The 23,830-nt window shown below is 38.3% G+C and overlaps 1 protein-coding gene across 1 annotated transcript in view; it reads left to right on the plus strand.

Moving 5' to 3' along the window:
- The window catches only part of grik2 (glutamate receptor, ionotropic, kainate 2), a 250,725-nt gene that overhangs the window by 171,512 nt on the left and 55,383 nt on the right, over positions 1-23,830 (plus strand). Inside the window, exons 10-11 of the mRNA XM_056251625.1 lie at positions 456-569; positions 18,154-18,360. Coding sequence (XP_056107600.1) covers positions 456-569; positions 18,154-18,360 — 321 coding nt within the window. The remainder of the gene's footprint in view (positions 1-455; positions 570-18,153; positions 18,361-23,830) is intronic.

The raw sequence follows: 23,830 nt of genomic DNA on the forward strand, positions 1-23,830 counted from the left end.
TGTGAAGGTGCGAGGTGACAAGGCTAGGCCGAACGGAAGAACCTGATATTGGTAAATTTCCCCCCCCCAAAGCAAACCTGAAGAAATTGAGGAAGGATGGATTGAGAAAGTAAGCATCTTCTGTTTTAACAAACCAGTTGCCAGACTTGATTTGGAACAGAATGAGTTTCAGCGTTACCATCTTGAACCCGTCAGTCCAGAGGGTACAGTTTAGATGATGCATGGCATCAAGCAAGTGCTTCAGATGCAGCCACACAAAAGCATTCCCATAGTGTCAATATTCTGTCTTAGCACTGGACTCCCTCGAAAGGGAACTGTTTTATAGATTCTATGGCCCTACAAGAGAACTCGTTGGATGTTGGAACGTGCTCTTTATTATTTTTATTGAGGAATTCATTCTCTTTTTTTGTATCATGTCATATATTTATGAAAATATTGTTGTTGTTTTTTTGCAGATTGGGACATGGGATCATGCAAGTGGTTTGAACATGACGGAGAACCAGAAGGGAAAGGCAGCCAATGTGACTGACTCTCTCGCCAACAGATCGCTGGTGGTGTCCACCATACTGGTAAATAAAATATTTTATTGGTTCTATGCACTTTATTTCTAGTTTGCATGCATAATATTTCAGTGATTGCCCATAAGTGTGTATAAAATAAATATAGACTTAATTTTCTTAATCAGTGTTTTTGTCTTATTTTACCTTTAACAAATCTAAATATCCATATGATAATATAAACTAATAAACAAAATTATACTTTAGTATTCTTAGCTTATACTTGTACTTAATCTTTTGATTGAGATATACTTAGACTGTTCTACATGTAGTACAATTCTTAAGTATATTTGGTTTTCTTTTACTTAAATTTTTGATCAGACTTAAGAAAAGTATAATTATTCTAAGGCTTGTACTCTTTTGATAGAGTAGCCTATTAAATACTTTAAAAAACGAAATATGCTTAAAACAAAGTTGAAGTATATATTTCCAAGTAAGTGTACTAATATCAGTGCACTAATAGTATACTTGTATGTGTACTATTCCAATACTTTTTGAGAGTAAACTGGCCAACTTTTTAGTTTATAAAAGTGTACTATTAAATGTACTTTAATTATAGTAGTAGACCATTTTGAATTTGACACTAGTTTAAATCTTTTTTTCTAGAACTGCAACTATACTAGTGAACTTATAGGTATATTGTTTGTTCACTAGTCATATACTTCTAACCCATTTTTAGTTTATGAAAGTACACTTTAAAGAATACTCTTTGTAATACTACTATTTTAATATTTATTTTATACTGCAAGTATACTTGTAAGTTTCTTTAAGCGAACTTAACATTTACTACTTTGACCTTTACTATTTTATATATTATTTTCACACTTTAAGTATCCACTGAAAAAAATGGTGTTGTTCAATACCAATTTTTACCCCCACTCCCCCATCCGAAGTGTAATTTTTCCGAAGTGTTTAAATTTTCATATGTGTGATGCCAGTGTTAACTCATTTAACTCAGTCCTTTTGCTTCAGCAGAGGGAAATAGAAATGTGATTAAAAAAAAAAATATGTTAATAAATTTCTAATATGAAAATTAAAAATAATAATGCTAATATTAATAATAATATGCCTGTCAAAATTATTGACTTTTCGGGTATTTTTATTGAACACATACTACAAATTGGGTGGCATTGTGGCTCTGCACTATGGATAGATTTGGCATGGGTTTCCTCTGGGTGACAAATTCATTCCTTAGTGGCAAATGAGCTATAAAAGTATATATGGATATTACGGCACAGGTCATTTGTTTTTGGGATAATTTGTTGTGAAATGTTTCAATTCATTTTGAGATCTCTGCCTTTTGATTGCAGAATTTGGCAAATCTGAGCACATGACCGATCCTTTTCAATCTCTATAGTGGGACCTTTTTCTGAGGAGAAACATCTGAAAAGCAGCTGTTAGCTATCTTTGTTACTGTCCATTAAATCTTATTGCTGCTAGGAGTTGAGCTATTGAAAGGCTTTCCTAAATGAATTTCTACGGGTTTATAGAAGAAATTGGTAAACTTTTTGTCACCAAGTGACTAATTTATTGCATTTATAATTGTATAACACGTTGTATTTAAGCATAATCATTTCACATCAATCACTTATACATAATAACTGGCTTATTTGAGGACTGACATAGAAATAGTGCAGCATTTAAAACATTTCTGAAGCATTTTTTTAAAGCCTAATTTAGTTTATTTTCATAAATAACAGATTTCCATTGTGACCCTATTCTGAACCTGCATGTGTACGTGAATGGTATATGTTGCTCATCACTGTCTTTGTGAGTTGTGTGTGTGTGTGTGGACTGTTCAGGACTTTGTATACTTAGTTAAAAATCTCTAACACTATTAGCGGTAATTTCTTTTTTTTTATTTTTCTTTTTTTATCTTAGAGCAACAAATACATCAGATGAACCCAGCCCGATCTCACGGCAATTCGTACGAATTTTACGAGGTGGCTAATTCGTACTAATTCATACGACCTCACTCGTACAAATTCGTACGATTTTTGCTAATTCGTACATATTTTACGAGTTACCAAATTCGTCTGAATTCGTACGAATGACCTACCCCTGACCCCGCCCCTAAACCTACCCATCACGTGGGTTTAGACAAATCGTACGAATTTATCGTACGAAATTAGTACGAATTAGCCACCTTTTAATCACTCGTACAAATTCGTACGGATTGGTCGTGAGATAGCGTTGGATGAACCTATGTTTAATTTCTACAGTGAACAAATAGTGTTATTTTAGTTTTGGACAGCTTTTAGGATAAATGTGCCGTGTAAAGTGTAAGTACCAAGCAGCATCTCCAGGTGCACTCTTGAAACCAGACCAAAAAAAGATTTGTGCACCCCTGTTTATAGCTCCTAACTTAGTATCACTGTGTGACTATGAGGAACGATCACCTAACAATGTAGATGCTGGTGTGAAGGAATTTATCTAAATGAAATGCATGCACGTCTCTCGCTACTGCTCTCGTGCCCGTGATGTTTGCACACGTACCATAGGATCCCGACCCCGGGTTTATACCAGAAGCTGATGTGGTGTGTCAAACAATGTCACAAACTTGCATTAAAATTGCCTTTTGATTGAATAGATGAAAACAAAATGACAACATAGAGGTTAACGGGTTTAATGTCACGGGAAACAGTCAGTCAATTGACAATTGTGGCATTTCCGAATTTCCACATCTTAAATTTTTTGTCCCTTTGATCATGCAGAACGACAGTATTCTGAGTCAGAAAATGAAAAAGGAAAATGTCTTCGCTGCTCTATGCCTCTATTTCCCTCACTCTTGCATCACTCAGTGTTTCTGATGATGGACTTGCTGTCGAACTGTTTCAAATATTGGAACATATTTACAGATTTCAAATTAGAACGTATGCACGAAATCCCCCATCTTGAAAAATATATTAAAAAAAAAAAAAGTTTGTCAGTTAGCTATAAAGAGAGGAGCTTTATTTACTGTTAGAATAAATTTGTCACCAAGACAAGTAATGTACCAAATTAGATGGTTCACTCTAGTTTACAGCATTAGCTTGGGAGAGATTTTTTTTCTCCTTAAGAAAACCAAACTATCGGTATCGGCAGTTATTCTGAATAGTTATTCTGGTGCATCTCTAATCATAATGTCAGATGAAGTGGTTTAACTTGCATGTGCATTAGGACTCCAAGATCCTCCCTCCCACAGTAAGTTTACTTTTGTCAATAAACGAAATACATTTCAAATTCAAAGGTCAAATTCATTAAACTGAGTATAGTTTTTATTCTCTCAGTTATCGATCAGAATGCATTAAATACTACAAATGCTAGTTGTGTGAGTCAGGCGGGCAAGGATCAAAGCTGTCGTGAATGAAAGGAGAGAAAGTGTGAGAGGGAGGGGTGAATGCTGAGCGCTGAATGTCAGTCCTTACATGAAAGTTTAATGCCCTCAGGTTTGCCTCTGAAGCCGTCATTGTGCTTCTGCAGAAAGGAACCTGTTATTAATAGGCTGTGAGCAAACATGCTGCAGGTTTGCGCTTACATTTCTAAAAAAAAAAAAAAGTAATGAAAGATGAGTTGAGAGACCTTATCACTGTTATAGGAAGCAGAAACTTCCATTGACTGTACAGGAGTGACAGAAATGTATATTTGCCCTCTTCAAATAATTTAAGGGGCATTTCTTTTTATTGTTTAAGGACAATTTTTCTAACCGTATTAAATGAATGTGTCATATTTTGTCTTCATAATTCTTTACTTTTAATAAATCCAAATAAAATGAGACACCATATGGCTGAAATCAGATCAAATGAAATCAGTTGCAACATACTCTATCTTTGCAATGCAAAGGTGGCACAGCAGCTGCATCTGAAGTGGCATTAGATACAGTATCTGCACAAGCTGTGTAATGCATGCATTTACAATTGCTTAATTCATGTTATTAGATAATATAACATTTTGACTATAGAAACTAAAACTATAACAAGAATATATCAACTAAAGCTGACATTAGGTGGCAGCAAGTCATTGAAAAGCCACCTTAAATGAGCAAGTCATCGGCGCATTCATTCAAGCAATTCATTCAAAAAGGCTGATTTGTTCAGGAATGAGTCAGGAAAGTGACTGTCTTTATGAATGGGTCATTGAATCATTCACTCAACCAATTTGTTCAAAAACAGAGATTCGTTTAGTACCGAAACACCACTGTGTATTATTTTGGTGGTATTTTTGCAACTAATTTTTGACCCTGCTATATCTATTCACCGACCTCGCATAAGACCATTCATAATGGTGCCTTGTTTTTATATTAGTTAAAATCAGTGGTTTTTTTTGTTGTGTTTTTTTTGTTTTTTTGTGTATGCATTTCCTCCTATGGACATTTTTGTAAGCTACATTTCCTAGTGCTTACACACACCTTGCCTGAGTAACCTGACAAACGTTGGCTTTGTAATCTTGTTTCCAGGCAGATATTGGTTGCTAGTTTTGTACAACACATCAGTTGATGAATAGTTTACTCACATATCACAATACAGTTCGGTTTTGTCTTATTTTCTCATCTTCCAGGATGTTTTGTTCTCCAAATCTGTGATGAATAGCTGAATGATTTCAGTGTTACAATGTTAACCAGCAGTCTAGGGTTGTTGAGTTCAGGACGCCGCAGTGCAGTGTCTTCTGTAGCTTTGCAACTGGATTCAATTGCCCCTTCACCTCCATATATTGCTCTATCTGGATGTGCACTGCTACACAGCGAATTGGACAATTAATTCAACTCGGGTTTATTTAAAAAAAAAAAACGTTTGAATCAAGTCAGTATCATTGTTTCCAGGAGTCAAAATATTCAAGTTTTTAATTAGATGGCAAGTAATGGAAGGTACCTTACCCTTTAGGGGTAGTTTCTCTCCCATCTGCTGAATGGATTGCTGGTTTAATTAGACTTTTCATTCTCTCAATTGCTGTTTTATGAGTTTAGATGCAATATTTGCTCTTCCGAGGGAGGTTGTAGTATAAATTGTCCAACGGATTCTCATCCTTTGGTGTCATATAGGTGACGCCATATGACATTTCGTCGAAATCTTACGCACATGGCATCCTTTAGCGTCAATATAACACGCACTGTTATGGGTAGGTTTAGGTCTGGGGTAGGGTACGGTTATGACGCCTTGGGATCTGCGTCTCATATTGATGCTAAACGATGCCATGTGCGTAAGATTTCGATGAAATGTCCAAAGCGGGCTGAAATTGTCTTAGGCAGTTTAGATGCTTCTTAGACAGACATGTAACATTGCATTTACATTTATGCTTTTGGCAAACACTATTATCCAAAGTGACTTATGCAATAGAGGAATATAATCAGTTCATCAAAGAGCCGACAATATTCATAGTATACAATTCCAGGTTTATTAGAAAGCTAGATTCGGATTAAAAGTTGTCCTTGTCTCAGATTTTCTACTCGGGGAGCATTAAAAGAAAGTGTTTGCGGTTACTTATAGTTAGTAGAATGTCTAAAGTGGACTATATTGAAATACAGTGTTACCCAAAAACTATTAATCTATTTGTAGGAGGAATGTTATATAAATTCTAGAATTTAATGATAACAAACAGAACTGAGCGCAAATGCAGCTGTGCATTTGTTCCTGGCTGGCCAAAATGTTTAGGGAAAACTTGGTAGTAAAGGCAGTTGGACTTCAACAGACTGTACGAATCACACAGCTGTTAGGTTTCAGCTGATTTACATTATTGTTTGTACAAAATATATTGTTTCCCAAAACATATAGATTAATACATAGATTATACTAAGAAGAGTAAATTGAGTGTGCAATCCTTTTTCAAACATTCAATGGGTAAATCTCACAAAACTTAAGAACATTTCTGGGTTACTTTGCACTTCAAAATCAAAATAAAGAAAATATTCGGTAACACTTTACTTGAAGGGGTGTGCATAAGACTGACATGACACCTTCATAATCATGACATGACACATGTCATGAATATGAAGGAGGTTTCATTCATGTTTATGACAACTGTCATTAAGTGTCAATCGCTCAATTATGACATTTTTTACGCAAATATGACATTGTTTGAGATGTCTTTGTTATGACACCTTGACATAAACCAATACATCATAACCTGTCAGTGTCTTTGTCATGACAACTTGACATTACTAAGACGACACAACCTGTCATAAATATGTCATAAACATGACATAGGAGATTAATTATCAAACTTAAGAAACCACTTAGCTTTATGGTTTAATATTACATTAAACTGTCATGTGGTTGGTTTTGACATTGGCTGTCATGAGGCCATTATAACCTTTTAATGACAAATTCAATGTGTACCACTGTAGTCGAGGTCAAGAAAAATATTCCTGACACAGAATATAACGGCCTCATGACAGCCAGTGTCAAAACTAACAGTTTAATGTAATGTTAACCCATGAAGCTAAGTGGTTTCTTAAATTTGATAATTAATCTGCTATGTCATTTTTATGACATATTTATGACAATTTATGTTGTCTTGGTAATGTCAAGTTGTCATGACAAAGACACTGACAGGTTATGATGTATTAGTTTATGTCAAGGTGTCGTTACAAAGACATCTCAAACAATGTCATATTTGCATTAAAAATGTCATAATTGAGCGAATGACACTTAATGACACTTAATGACAGTTATCATAAACATGCATAAACCCTCCTTCATATTCATGACATGTGTCCTGTCATGATTATGAAGGTGTCATGTCAGTCTTATGCACACCCCTTCAAGTAAAGCGTTACCAAATATGGTGTAATTTTTTATTTTTTATTTTATATTCATAACATATCAGTGTCGTCAGTGTAGCGGTTGTTGTCCTGGGTCTTTTGATGGCATAGTGTACTCATTAGGCCTGGGGTAGTGGAGTCCAACCCTTAAAAATGTGCTGTTGCCCTTTGTGGGCCGTAATGTTTGAATTATTCTATTATTATCACATAAAAATGTTGCAGTGCAAAACATCTTAATGGTCTTCAAATGGCCTTCATTTCCAAATGGGCAAAATATAATATCTTTTTTTTTTTTTTTTTGCAAAATGATGTATACTCCTGAGAGGTTTTGCGAGAGTTACCCAAATTGTATTCAAGAAGAAACTAAATTGCTTTTAACAAACTTCTGAAGTCACTCAAGTGTTTTAGGAGTGCAGAAGTCTCCAAATCCATATTGTTGATCAAGGGTGGTTTGTAATGCAGAAATAGCAGGTTTTCGGCAACGTTAATCAAAGACCTCTGGCACTTCTGAAAACGTAATGCATCTCCTGCTATTTTTCCATGAAATGTTTCACAAGTACTTCAAAGCCTTCCGGAGCATTTTCAGATATTAAGATGCATCTTTCTCAGATTTGTGGGAAGCTGTCCTACCCATCAGCCACTGCAGCTTTCTGACCTTGAAGGATCTGCTTTCTGTTTGGCGTAAACATGCGTACACACACAGAGACGAGCTTTCAGGTATACGCTCTCCCGCTTCCTGTCTTTCATCACAAATTGACATTTCCTTTGGAAGGAAAGAATAGAGAACAAGTAACAGAAAAAGACAACAATGACAATGCTAAAGGATGCATTTTAAGATTGATCAAAAATAATTGTAAAATCACTGAAGATAATTAAAAATCCATTTGCAAGCAAAATGTCACTCTTCTGAGCGATATGTTGGCTGTGCAGACGGGTAGACCTCGCAGATGTTTGAGTTCGGCACTCGAAATGAAACCCAGCTGAATGTAAAACCAATCACAAACAAAAGCCAAATGGAAAAGAAAGCCGCAGTGCTCAGTGAGTATTCAGCTTCAGCGATAAGTCAAAGCGCTACGTGTGTTTAAAAAAGCTCAGACAGTTATGAAATATTATCTCTCACTGTGAGCAACCCTCTCCAACTTCGGCACTGTTTCCATGGAAATACACACATGTACAAACAATGCTCAAGCACAAAGAGCTCAATGGGGTTATTTGACACCGCTTTCGGCCAATGAGAATCTGACCTGAAAGCTACAGGCCTGAAGGAGCGTGCGGTCAGTGCTCATAAACTAAAGCTAGCTCTGACTGAGCTGGAAGCAACACAGGTTCCCAGTCCACTAACATCTCAGAGCTCTAATGTAAAAGCTCTTATTGGCTCTGTGTTGATTTAGAGCTCATGCTCCATGAACGGTGGACGACTGAATTTAGTGAAGCAGAATTCATGACCTGACTCATGAAATTATGATTTTACATTACACAAAAGACATTGTGACTGCTGCATTCCTCTCAACTCTCCATCATGATGCTATGCGGTGGCTAAGGGTTTTCACCGTGTTGCTAAGGGTGTTTGATAAGGCATTGATATGCAGTTACTAAGGTGTTCTGAGTGGTTGCTAGGGCATTGCTGTGCAGGATGTTCTGAGTTCTTAAGTACATTGCTGAGGTGTTCTGGGAGGCTCCATTTCTAAAAGAGCCCAGCCGTAATCTCTGTGATATTCTGGCCTTTAGATATGGATTAAGTCCTTCCTTCATTGTAAATCTAAAGGATTTGTTTCAGCAGTTTTACCAGCTGATAAATGAATGCTGCATAGTTTCATGTCTGTAGCGCAAATGTGTGCTATTGTGAATCTGCTTTGAAAACAATCCCCCATCAACAGTGGAAACAACTTAAAAAATACTCTATAATTTCTGGTCATACAGAAAAGAATAATACATCATTCGCAACTATTTTTATTTGTCCAAACTCACATAACAAGAAAACGTTGTGCTTTTGTAAAATAAAATAAAACAATCAGTCGCGCTTTCATGATCTCCGTGAACTGGAGCGCGTCTCATAAATGAACTGAAACAAAATATACCTAGCCTAAAGCTTGAAATGTTCACTTTTAAACGAACAATTAAAATGCCTCGTTATTTATTCAGACACATTTATTATCATTAGCCTATAAATCATGGTTCCAGAGACATGGCTCTTCTCATTCAGCATTGCGGGAAAAATATAATTTCCAGGTTCTAATCTGGCCTTAGAAAACCAGTAAAATCGACATTTGTCCCATAATTTGTGAATATTTTAAATGTTTAAAAAAGGGGCAAAAAGTCTTTTTTTTTTTTTTCAGCATTTGTGTAGCCTACTACAGTTCAAATTTTGGTGTTCAACTTTGGCTTTTAAAAATACAACAACCTTTCATTTTTAGTTTTTCAATTACGGGTTAAAAAAAAGAAAAACAAATGGACGCAAAAGTAGGCGACCTTATATTATTAAATATTTAAAATAATGTATTTGTAGAAAGGTTTGATAGTCAATCAAAATACTAGTAAAATCAAAGACTTTAATCTAAAAGACTATCACTAAACTATCTTTAGTTTAATAGTCTGTGTAAATTTGCATCCATTCGTTTTTAATTTTTTTAACCCGTAATTGAAAAACGAAAAATGAACGGTTTTAAAAGGCATAGTTGAACACCAACATTTGAATTTGAACTGTAGGCTACACACCAAATGCTGCACCAAAAATGCTGTTGTCACCGGCGCGCAATGAATTATGCGGTAGGATCAGGGTAGGATAGGCCGCTAAGTGTCCATTTATGTATCCTTCCTTTCACGGGGAAACGAAGGGTGCATTTGGCGTCGCTTTTGAATCAGGGTAGCCTTCGTCACGCCGTGATGACGCAACCGGCCTTCGAATACAGCCTTCGAAGGATGCGGAATTGAATTGGGACAGCCTTCATCGCGCCGCGGTGACGCAATCGGCCTTCAAATGCGTCCTTCGAAGATGCAGCCTTTGAATAGGGGATTATCACGCTGATACGTAGTACTTCCGCATTCAGTGATCTTTGTGCACTGCCACTTCCGTTGAATCACCGATCACTCTGGCGAACTGATGACGGACTACACTAAGTTTATTTATACGGCATCCCTGGTAAATTAGTCTGATTCACTAAAGTGCCGGCTACAAACAAACGTGCTACCTTGTTTTATTTTAAAGTTTGGACCTTAATCCCGGCGAACCGCTTTAATCCACTTCTTCCTTATACTCAATTCAGTCGGGAATCCATGACAACTTAAGTAGGGTTAGCGTTGTTGGTTAGATTTACAAAGTGGAACAGAGCAGTGACATCTAGCCTTCGTTTCAGCCATTGTTGAAGTGCGTCGGAAGTGGACATGCACAAAGTTGACAAATCCCGCCCATGAAACCCGGAAGCGTGATAATCCCCTATTGGGACAGCCTTCGTCACGCCGCTGTGACGCAATCGGCCTTCAAATGCGGCCAATCGGCCTTCAAATGCGGCCTTCGGAGGACGCAGCCTTCACATTGGGACACAGCTACACAGTGACAGGGGGAAACTCAGGACACACATGTAACATTTTTAATTTTTTTATTTATTTATTTGATCAGGGACAATGCACAAAAAACATTAATCTAAGAAAGAAGAGATGTCATGTGCCAGGTTATAGCAAAAATGCTAATTTCCGCCTGTAAGTCCCTGGACAGGTTGATGATATACTTACAAAATGTAAAAAATATGTACAGAATTGTAATACACAGAAGCATCACTTCACTCACATCATAACACTACTACAGGAATCTATAACTTATTCATTCACAGATTACATCATTCGTATTGCAGTCATTCAGTGCATACAGGTTTGCTTTGTTAATAACCACTGTTTGGTCAGGCGTGTAAATATGCTATAGTTAGTGCAAGAGATAATTTCATTTGTAAGAGTATTCCAAAGGCTCACTGCTTTATAAGAGAACGATTGTTGACCATATGTGGTTCTGCATCTTGGAACGCTACACTCTCCTCTAACTCTCGACCGTGTGGTTCTAAAATTTCTCTCCGAATTTAGTGTCACAAATTTTCTTAAGGGAGGAGCAGCGATGTTATGAATAATTTTAAATAGAGAAGAAATTTGATTATATTTAATAAGGTTTTCAAAATTTAAAATGTTATATTTACTTAATACTTTACAATGATGGTAGTAGCGAGACTTTTTATCATGAATTTTTATAGCCCTTTTGTATAATGATTCAAGAAACTTTAGCGATGTTTTACACGCCTGAGACCAACTAGACATGCAATACAAAAGATGTGAAACAATCATAGTATTAAGGAATGTGTTTGAGGCTTCCGTAGTTAATGAATTTCTAATATGTTTATAGTTCATCAAATTAAATTTTAATTTATTACTGAGTTTTTTTATGTGACTTTTAAAACCAAGCTTTGAGTCAAGTACTAAACCTAAATATTTTGTTTCATTTACATTTTTCATTTTTTGTCCATTTACTTGAATTTCTTGAGTTTGTTGTATTTTACGTTTATTTGAAAAAAAACATTGAGACTGTTTTATCAACGTTTAATGTCAGGCAGGACGTCTGCAACCATTCTGCAACTTTCTGCATTTCTTTTGATAATTTTTCAGCAACCTCCAGCTCGTTTTCCCCAAAAGTGAAGATCACCGTATCATCAGCGTACATAATTACATCAACGTCAGAACACACTCTGGGGAGGTCATTTATATAGATGCTAAAAAGCAAGGGTCCCAAAATAGACCCTTGCGGCACTCCCATCGTAGTAGCTCTAAACGCAGATTGGATATTATTCACTCGTACACACTGATGTCGGTCGCTCAAATAAGATCTTATCCACTTTTGGGTGTGCTCAGAGAGATTGTATTGACGCAACCTACTATAAAGTATCTGGTGATTGACAGTATCAAAAGCTTTACGCAGATCAAGGAAGACTGCTCCCACCACCCTTCCCTGATCCACATATGCCCTGATAGTTTCTAGGAGGTAGCAACAAGCAGAATCTGTTGAGTATTTCCGTCTGAAGCCAAACTGCATTGGGTTTAAAAAAGCTTGTGAGTCAAAGTGGGTAGTAAGTTGCTCCGCCACAGTCTTCTCGAGCACTTTTGAAGCAGCTGGAAGGATGCTTATTGGACGGTAATTGTTCATGTCTTGTTTGTTTCCGGATTTAAATATAGGGGTGACAATCGCCGGTTTTAGGGCTGCTGGAAAGATGCCCTCACTAATCGATTGATTGATCATTGTTGTTAATGGCTCAGAGAAAATGTCCTTATATTGTTTCAAAAAAGAAGTGTCAAGTCCATGAATATCTTTTGCCCCCTCCAAAAAGGCGCGTCCCTGCGCCATATAACATCAATGGGGTGGGGGGTGGGCGCCCTGAAGGCTGACCAGGGCGTGGTCTCACAGGGGCAGGAAGCCTCCAGGGCGGAGCAGGACGTGCAGGGGCCCAGGGCGGAGAGGACCCTTCGGGTTACCATGGCGGAGAGGACCCTTCGGGTGACCATGGCGGAGAGGACCCTTCGGGCGGCCATGGCGGTGAAGACCCTTCGGGCGGCCATGGCGGAGAGGACCCTTCGGGCGGCCATGGCGGAGAGGACCCTTCGGGTGGCCATGGCTCTATACGGAGAATCCCCTTCGGGCGGCCATGGCGGAGACGCAGCTTCAGGTGGCCTATATCCCCCCCCCCCCAAATTTTCTTGGGGGGATTGCCAGGCTCAGGGACGTGCATAAGGACAGGCTTGGAAGGGCTGGACGGGACCAGCGGAGAATGCTCTGTAGGGCTGACTTGAAGCTCTGGCTCGGCAGGCGTGACGTGAAGCTCTGGCTCGGCAGGCGTGACGTGAAGCTCTGGCTGGACGTGGCTGACGTGAAGCTCTGGCTGGACGGAACCAGCGGTGCGGGCTCGGCTGGGCTGGACGGAACCAGCGGTGAGGGCTCGGCTGGGCTGGATGGAACCAGCGGCGAAGAGGGCTTAGAATGGACGGTCTCTGGCTGGACGGTCTCTGGCTGGACGGTCTCTGGCTCGGTGGGGCCCACTGTGAGCGGCGATCCACAGGCCACCAGCACCCACTCTATGTAGGCAGCGAAGTTCCCTTGAGGCCCATCTCCGGGCAGGCATGCTTTGGTCTCAGTGTTTAGGCCTGCCCGGAAGAACACACAGAGGCTGGTGTCATCATAATGAACTAGAGGTACCAAGTCCAAATACCTCTGTGTGTGGGCCTCGAGGGACTGATCCTCCTGGCAAAGGAGAAGGATTTGGACTGCTGCATCCATCGATGTTAAGGTCGGTTCTTCTGTTACGGGTGTGGTGCAGGCAGATGAAGAGGCAGCAGTCAGCAGATCAAATTAAATAATCTTTACTAAATATAACTTAAAACAGGAATCCAGGAAACATTACCACACCAAATACAAACGAGAACCGACAAGGAGTGAAGGAGAACACAGGGTTTACATACACAGAGAACAGATAGGGGAACAAGACACAGCTGGGGCAATAGAGGTGAAGGAACTGAGAACTAACGAGGAGCGGGAAAACTGAGACACAGGACTAAACCAAATACACAGTGACAGGGGGAAACTCAGGACACACATGTAACAAGTGGAAGCAATACCATCGTTTTTAAATAAATAAACTGCTTTTTCAAATCAATATTTTGTGTGAAATTATTGATTTATTTGGTAGGTAGCTATGTAATAAGCGGGATAATGTATAGTGAGGCAGCTGATACAAACGCTATAACAACCGCCTCGCTATACATTATCCCTTACATATATTATATATGTATAGATATATTATATATTGTAAACAGCAGTTTGCAGTTTGTCGTCACACACAGACAACATCCTTCTATAAGCAAGGAATCTGTATGTCTGTATATGTATATTTGTTAGTATTTGTAACTATTTTATCACTCCGACTGACTGTACACGACATGCTGGTAGTTAGCAGTATACTGGGACTTATGTGTTCAAGATTAGGTTTTGCTGACCTGGTTGTGTTCAGTGCAGTGGTGACTTGCTTATACAACCTGAAGAGGCAAGTGTCATCCTAAAATTTCTTGAAGGTCTTCAGTGTAATCTGATTCTCTTTATACCATAAAAACACTATTAGAATTAAAATAACTGCAAAAAATCCTTCTGCTCGTGCACCAAGGGCACTCGCGTAAGAGGCCTCTCCATCTTAAAGTCCCGGGCTGGATTTCAGTCCCAGTACGTCACAGTCATGCTGCAAAAGAGAAGGGTCTTCCACAAGGGTCTTCTTGTCCAAAATGGCTTGATATGCTGAAGTTTTAAGTTCCTTTAACTGGAACTATGAGGCCAAGCCCAAATCCTGAAAAACAACCCCACACCATAACCCCCCCTCCACCAAACTTTACACTTGGCACAATGCAGTCAGGCAAGTACCGTTCTCCTGGCAACCACCAAACCTAGACTCGACCATTGAATAGCCAGACAGAGAAGCGTGATTCATCACTCCACAGAACACCTTTTTCACTGCTCCAGAGTCCAGTGGCGGCGTACTTTACACCACAGCATCCCACTGATGTGAGGCTTGTATGCAGCATCATGGCCATGAAAACCCACTCCATGAGGCTCCCGCCGCACAGTTTGTGTGCTGATATGAAGGGAAGTTTCATCAGCAGTGTGTTGGCAATTTGGCATCAATACCACTTGTTGACCGTGAAATATCTAGCAGGGATGAAATCTTGCAAACTGAAAAGATGGCATCCTTTCACAATATCACGCTTGAATTCACTGAGCTCTTCAGAACGACCCAAATCTTTGTAAATACAGACTTAATGGGTGCTTGATTTTATACACCTGTGGCAATAGGTCTGATTGAAACACCTGAATTAAATTATTAAGAAGTGTGTCCCAATACTTATGTCTATATAGTGTAGATGTGAATAACAGCAGGTAATATTGTTGCTACATGGAAGATGTGAAATTAAGTGCTTACAAAACACAAATGGTTCATTACAAATTGTATTGTTAGCTTAATTCAAGTAAAACTTTTAACTGAATAATATACATGATTTTAAAGAATGTTTAAGTATTTGATATGTCTAATCAAACCAAATGCCTTAAGGTGCAGTCATATTTACCATTGCTCTTTGAATGTTTGCAGACAAGATCATTTCAGTCCATGCACACTGTGAAAAAGCAGGAAAAAAAAACATGGATTATTTCTTTTTCTCAGAAATATCATGTTTTATCAATTACCCAAAAGCACATTATAATCTCACACACATTGTGTTTCAGCTAGCTTGAAATCATTTAAATTACAGTCTTTAAAGTTTCTGTTTTGTGGTCTCGGTCTCGAGTTCAAAATAATGAATCTAAACATTTTGAAATAAACATTATCTATAGTAAATCTATATCTAAAATGCTAAACACAATCTAAATCTTTCACTGCTTTGAAAGCGGGTAATATCTGCATTATCAGATGGCTTTTATATGTCATGAAAGTAAATGATATCTTTATTGTTAAATTAGCTGTTTTGCATTAAAGCATGAGAGTGACTGACATGCTTTTTCGTTTCACTCTCGGTGCGGTTCGATCTTTCTGTGATTTGATGCACTGGTCTGGACAAGCATTAAGGGGGCTGAACTGACAAGGTTTTCAAAGCTCAGAGAATTTAAGCAAAAATTAAAAAACTAAAACGTTGAAAAAGCAAAAATAGTTTGTGTACACATGATGCTTTGATGCATGAGACGAAGTGTTGTTTCTATGCCGGGCTCCTGCTGTGAACAGGCTGGCTCTCATTGGTTCATTAAGACTGTGAATATGCAGGCGGTGAGCAGCGTGGGGGCGGGCAAGCGCTTATCTCTCTCTCTGCTGAAGCTCCCCTGGCATGACAAATCTCCCTGAATCTCACTGGTATAGAAGGATCTGTTCACACCAGCTAAACCAGATATCTGCATTCTTATTGCCAAGATCAGCTGTCTCAGAAACTGAGGATTTGTTGCTCATGCATCACAATAGTTAACACAATGTTAAAGGGATTGATCAACTAAAAATTCAAATGATCATCATTTAGGCTACTCACCCTCGTGTTGTTCCAAATTATAATGCATTATATATTTTCATAAATAATTGTAACCACAGTTAAAATGTCATGTTTTTATAATGCAATGTACTCTCTAAAGGTGTAACAATGAATAGTTAAGTATTATAATGCATTATAACTGTGCACTTTTTAATGAGACCATACAATGCATTACAAGGCACAATTAATGCATTCAAATACTTGTATAATGCATTGTATACAAAAAAGGCTTTAAGTAAAGTGTTATCACATTTCTTTGTTCTGTGAAACACAAAAGATGTTTTGAAGAACGTTGTTGTCCAAACATGACTTTCATTGTGTAGATAAAAACACTAAAACGTTTTCTTAAAATATGAATCAAATATAATTATGAAAATGATTTATTTTTTGCAATTATTTAACATTATTAAATTATTATATTATATTATACACTCACCTAAAGGATTATTAGGAACACCATACTAATACTGTGTTTGACCCCCTTTCGCCTTCAGAACTGCCTTAATTCTACGTGGCATTGATTCAACAAGGTGCTGAAAGCATTCTTTAGAAATGTTGGCCCATATTGATAGGATAGCATCTTGCAGTTGATGGAGATTTGTGGGATGCACATCCAGGGCACGAAGCTCCCGTTCCACCACATCCCAAAGATGCTCTATTGGGTTGAGATCTGGTGACTGTGGGGGCCATTTTAGTACAGTGAACTCATTGTCATGTTCAAGAAACCAATTTGAAATGATTGGAGCTTTGTGACATGGTGCATTATCCTGCTGGAAGTAGCCATCAGAGGATGGGTACATGGTGGCCATAAAGGGATGGACATGGTCAGAAACAATGCTCAGGTAGGCCGTGGCATTTAAACGATGCCCAATTGGCACTAAGGGGCCTAAAGTGTGCCAAGAAAACATTCCCCACACCATTACACCACCACCACCAGCCTGCACAGTGGTAACAAGGCATGATGGATCCATGTTCTCATTCTGTTTACGCCAAATTCTGACTCTAACATCTGAATGTCTCAACAGAAATCGAGACTCATCAGACCAGGCAACATTTTTCCAGTCTTCAACTGTCCAATTTTGGTGAGCTCTTGCAAATTGTAGCCTCTTTTTCCTATTTGTAGTGGAGATGAGTGGTACCCGGTGGGGTCCTCTGCTGTTGTAGCCCATCCGCCTCAAGGTTGTGCGTGTTGTGGCTTCACAAATGCTTTGCTGCATACCTCGATTGTAACGAGTGGTTATTTCAGTCAAAGTTGCTCTTCTATCAGCTTGAATCAGTCGGCCCATTCTCCTCTGACCTCTAGCATCAACAAGGCATTTTCGCCCACAGGACTGCCGCATACTGGATGTTTTTCCCTTTTCACACCATTCTCTGTAAACCCTAGAAATGGTTGTGCGTGAAAATCCCAGTAACTGAGCAGATTGTGAAATACTCAGACCGGCCTGTCTGGCACCAACAACCATGCCACGCTCAAAATTGCTTAAATCACCTTTCTTTCCCATTCTGACATTCAGTTTGGAGTTCATGAGATTGTCTTGACCAGGACCACACCCCTTAATGCACTGAAGCAACTGCCATGTGATTGGTTGATTAGATAATTGCATTAATGAGAAATTGAACAGGTGTTCCTAATAATCCTTTAGGTGAGTCTATTATATTATATTATATTGAGGTGCATGACATATTGCTTGAGGTGATTTTTCACTCACTGTGGCTGCGCAAGCCCTATCAGACGTATATCAGACATGTTTCAGAGCACAATGTATTTTCCCTCCACAGGAAGAGCCGTACGTGATGTTCAAGAAGTCGGACAAGCCGCTGTACGGGAACGATCGTTTCGAGGGCTTCTGCATCGACCTGCTGCGAGAGCTGGCTGCTATCCTGGGCTTCTCCTACGAGCTGCGGCTGGTGGAGGACGGCAAGTACGGAGCGCAGGAGGAAAGCACGGGCCAGTGGAACGGCATGGTCCGAGAACTGATGGACCACGTGAGTCTCCGCCATCCAATACTGGTTTGATTGCACCGAGGTTGGCTCTTTTCCCACACATCTTTCCGTGCAACCCTGCAAGGTTGAGCAAAATTGGCCCCCTTTCAAATCATAAATGTGGAAACAGTATATAGACTTGGCCACCCCCAAAGATGTTGAATTGGAATTTAAGTCATTAATAACTTGAAATTATTAAATAACAATTCAAAGAAAATCTAAATAACTCAACAGCTTTATAACAATAATAATCATTCATTTTGATTAATCATGACTATGACATGTAGAATCCACACACGTCTCTTCTGCTCACCATGGCTGCATTTATTCAAACAAAAATGTAAAACATTAATTAAAAATAACTATTTTAATATTTTTCCAGTGATCAAAGCTGAATTTCAGTGTCTTCAGTGTCACATGATCCTTCAGAAATCACTCTAACATGATGATTTGATGCTCAAGAAACCTTTCTGATCATTATTATCAATGTTGAAAACATTTTTGTGGGAAACATGATACATTTTTTTCAGGATTCTTTGATGAATAGAAAGTTCAATAAACGGCATTTGCAATAGAAATCTTTAGTAACACTATAAATGAATTTAATATTAATAATTAAGAATATTTACTGCCACTTTTGATGCATATAATGTGCCCTCACTGAATGAATTTATTTTAAATTTCTGTAAGGAAAAAAACACTCTCTTATCCCAAACATTTCTATAGGGTGCTCTTCAAACTTAATTAATGTTTCTGGACAGACCCCATATGTTTTGTGTATGATAACACTTTTTTTTTTGCATGTTAATTCTTACAGATTTTTTTTTTTCTTCGAAACTGTACAGAAGTTCTATACATTTCTTTGAATTACATTCCTACTTAAACTAATATTTGAATTAAAATTCTGCTTCCTGTTCGTTGCCTCAATTCAATTTGAATTACATTATTAAGAAATTGGACTTAATTCTTAATTAAATTCAGGATGCTACACAATCCTGACACACTCCCACCCTGCTGCAGAAGGGACGTGTCAAGATTATACAAAAAATGAGATGCTTTCAGTGTAGAGAGAAAACAGATATGAAAAAAAGATTAACAGTGTGTGTGTGTGTGTGTGTGTGTGCGCAGCAGATGGCATGAAGATGCGATAAAATAAAACTCAAGCACATACTGCCGAGAGGACACAAAGTGAAAAATCTGGCATTCGTTTTCCCCCTATAGAGCTTATTAAGCACACACACTTTTACAAACACACACATAAACACACTGCCCTTCGATATCCTCATTAGACTCCTCTAAGACTGCGATAGGAATAAACACATTTCTGTGAAAGGAGCATTTTCTGTGTTCAATAGCAGTATCCGTTCCTCCAACCGATATATCAGACATCTCTCTTAGTCACTGCTCCTCAATTGGCCACGGTCAGATCGTCTGGTGTGAAAGTGTGTGTGTGTGTGTGTGTGTGTGTGTGTGTGTGTGTGTGTGTGTGTGTTGTAACATTCCCCGGCAAACCCCCCACAAGACGAGAGCAGGACAGACTGTAATTGGCCTTGACAAGCTTTCAGAGCAGTCTGGAGTTTGCAGTTTGCCAGTACATTGATGTGCTAGAGATAAAAATATCTTGTCAAAGGACTTTAGAAGCAGAAGAAAAAAAGAAGGTAGCGAGACAACATCTGCTCACTTCTGGCATTAATTTGCCCCCTCTGGGAATAATTATAGACAATCCAATAATTCTAGACAGAAGCCTTTATTTTGAGTGAAATTATACCAATTCTACCAGTAAAAGCAGTGAAATTGAACTAAATGTCAGTTTTAGCGTGTCAGCGTTCAGACAGCAGCCCTCCATCAGTTCTGGAGGAGGAGTAACGCCTTTACCGTGTCAAAACCCATGTTTCTTTGAAGAATTATCGGTACTGGGTATAATCTCACATTCACAATCACACTGTAGTCAAACTAGAAAGCCTCAGCACTGGGCTGCGACGTGTGTCATTTAAACGTTGAGCCTCTAAAATAAGTTTGAAGGCTTGAAACTATTATGCAGGATTTGAAAGAAAGTATATAGTGCAGAACAGGATACTTTGAAGAGACTTGATAACTTTCTTTTTTATTTGGAGCTTAATAGATGCTAACCTGAAAGATACAATTTTACATAAAATGAATAAGTCTGGGATCAGTCTAAAAATAACTTCACAGTTAAAGCAAATATTCAATAAGTTATAAGTTGCATTCTGTAAACCGCATTTTAAACTTTATATACTGTATAAAATACTGTCAATTTTTTTTATTTTTTTTTAAGAAATTCATATTTTTAATCAGCAAGGACACATTTAAAGGATTGTTCACCCGAAAATGAACATTCTGTCATTAATTAACCTCATGTCGCTCCAAACCCATGAGTCTTCGCTCATCTTCGGAACACAAATAAAGATGTTTTTGATGAAATTTGTGGGTTTTCGGTCCCTCCGCATTGACAGTCTACACAACTACCACTTTCAATTTTCAAAATGTTGATCGCCAACGTATGTTCAGGAGGGCATCACTACGCATAAAAGCACTAAATAAAGCACTCGTATCACTTCATAGAATTAGGTTAAACCACTGGAGTCACATGGATTACTGAAATGATGTCTTTACCTTTCTGGGACTTGAAAGTGGAAGTTGCATAGACTGTCAATGGAGGGACAGAAAGCTCCCAGATTTAATAAAAAATATCTTCATTTGTGTTCTAAAGATGAACGGAAGTCTTACGGGTTTGGAACGACGTGAGGGTGAGTAATTACTGACAGAATTCTTCATTTTTGGGTGAACTAACCCTTTAAATAGATCAAAAGTGACAGTAAAGACATTTGTAATGTTACAAAAGACTTCTGTTTCAAATAAATGCTGTTCTTTTGAACGTTCTTTTCATCAACGAATCCTGATGTATCACCATTTCCACAAAAATCTGAATCGGCACTAGCCTGGTTAAAACCAGACCATTCTCAGTTGTAACTGAGTTATGGTCTGGCAAAGCGTCATAGACAAATCATTTCCAGAGAGGGCGTCACCAACGGACGTCGCGGATAGACCTAAACCCAATCAGAGCGATGAAGGAGATGACGTATGCAGAGCGGCGGGAGAAAAATCTCCGAGTGTTGTTCTTTGCTCGGTTTTTAACTAAAAGGAAATGTTCAAATGGCTTAAAACAGACGCGATAGCTGATTGGAACGAGTGATGTTCGACGGCGGCATCCATCTTTGTAATGTAGGCTACAAAATCTGCTTCAAAATCCCAGCGCTGTCGTCATCGTGTAAAGCCGCCCCAACGCTTCTGATTGGTGCCGCGATTTCGACGGATTGGAAATGGGCTTGAATGAGCTCTTTGCCAGACTAACTTTCAGAGCAAATCTAAATTTGCCGGAAGTTGTCTGGGTTTTCCCAGGCTAAATCGGCACAACTGTTTCCAACACTGATAATAATCATAAATGTTTCTTGAGCAGCAAATCATCATATTAGAGTGATTTCTGAAGGATCATGTGACACTGAAGACTGGAGTAATGATGCTGAAAATTCAGAAATAAATTACATTTTGAAATAATTACAATAGAAAACAAATTATTTCGCAATATTAATGTTGTTGTATTCAAATAATGCAGCTTTGGCGAGCATAAGAGATTTAGTTAAAAAACATATCTCACAAACCCCTTTAGTTAAAAAACTTTTACAAAAATATCTCATAAACCCCTTACTTTTGAATGCCAGTGCATATGAATACACCTCTGAAAAGCTACATTGTTGCTTTGACAACCATAATCAAGATGTTATGGCATGTTTACACTGGACATGAGTGAAGCATCACATCTGAATCTCTCCCATTATGAACAATTACGTTTCTTGCAATGGAAGCAGAACAGACTATATTGTGCTGGATTTTTTTAAAATTGTGCTGCGAATATCAACAGTACGGCTGCATCTCTACCAGTTGACACATCTCAACCCTCACAGTGTATATGCAGTCTTACTCCTTATTGATATGCTAAGAAGACATGGTTTTGATTACCGCAGCTGTGGTTGTCACAGTGATGACAACATCACACAGGCCACACGAAACAATCCGAGGGCCTGTTGAGTAGCGCTCGTGTAGGCGGGACCGATGCCAGGCATAAGTAAACTATAGGCGGTTGCCTAGAGCGTCCTCATCTGCCTTCAGAGGAAGCATCTAATGGAAATAAAACCTCATAAGTAACGGATCTGGAACGTTTTCCATATGCCACACTTTTAGGCTAAAATGATCAGCATAATTATAGTTCCTAGTACCGCTTGCAACATTATTTGCATTGGGAGTGTGCCTATTATGCCTTAAAATGCTTGTCTTGCAGATTTTCAATTTACAGTGTCTCGATTTGTCCCGCAGTATAATTTGCATGTAATGACTACATAGACGCCACATCTCTTTAAGAATAGACAGTTCTGTTGCCTACGATGAGAGTGATCTAGTTTGGGGTGTGACATGTTGCTTCATTGATGTGTATACACAGTTTAGTCCTCAACGATTAATTATGGGTTTTCAATTGTATTATTAGCAATCAAATGTAACAACAAAAAAGAAAAAAAACTTTTGTATGGATCTTCTGGTAACACTTTACTTGAAGGGGTGTGCATAAGACTGACATGACACCTTCATAATCATGACATGACACGTGTCATGAATATGAAGGAGGTTTTATGCATGTTTATGACAACTGTCATTAAGTGTCATTCGCTCAATTATGACATTTTTAATGCAAATATGACATTGTTTGAGATGTCTTTGTTATGACAACTTGACATTATCAAGACAACACAACCTGTCATAAATATGTCATAAACATGACATAGCAGATTAATTATCAAACTTAAGAAACCACTTAGGTTTATGGGTTAACATTACATTAAACTGTCAGGTGGTTGGTTTTGACATTGGCTGTCATGAGGCCATTATAACATTTTAATGACAAATTCAATGTGTACCACTGTAGTCGAGGTCAAGAAAAATATTCCTGACACAGAATATAACGGCCTCATGACGGCCAATGTCAAAACCAAACACCTGACAGTTTAATGTAATGTTAACCCATAAACCTAAGTGGTTTCTTAAGTTTGATAATTAATCTGCTATGTCATGTTTATGACATATTTATGACAGGTTGTGTTGTCTTGATAATGTCAAGTTGTCATAACAAAGACATCTCAAACAATGTCATATTTGCATTAAAAATGTCATAATTGAGTGATTGACACTTAATGACAGTTGTCATAAACATGCATAAAACCTCCTTCATATTCATGACATGTGTCCTGTCATGATTATGAAGGTGTTATGTCAGTCTTATGCACACCCCTTCAAGTAAAGTGTTACCGAACTTCTTACTTAAGTTATTTCTTCCAAGAAGTGATCCGTGTCACTTTTAACCAAAACCCTCTAGTCTAGACTGAGGTGTGATAAGAAAATAGAT

The sequence above is a fragment of the Rhinichthys klamathensis genome, unplaced genomic scaffold (genome assembly GCF_029890125.1).
Source record: "Rhinichthys klamathensis goyatoka isolate OS25496 unplaced genomic scaffold, OSU_Roscu_1.1 h1tg000087l_1, whole genome shotgun sequence".
Lineage (NCBI taxonomy): Eukaryota > Metazoa > Chordata > Actinopteri > Cypriniformes > Leuciscidae > Rhinichthys > Rhinichthys klamathensis.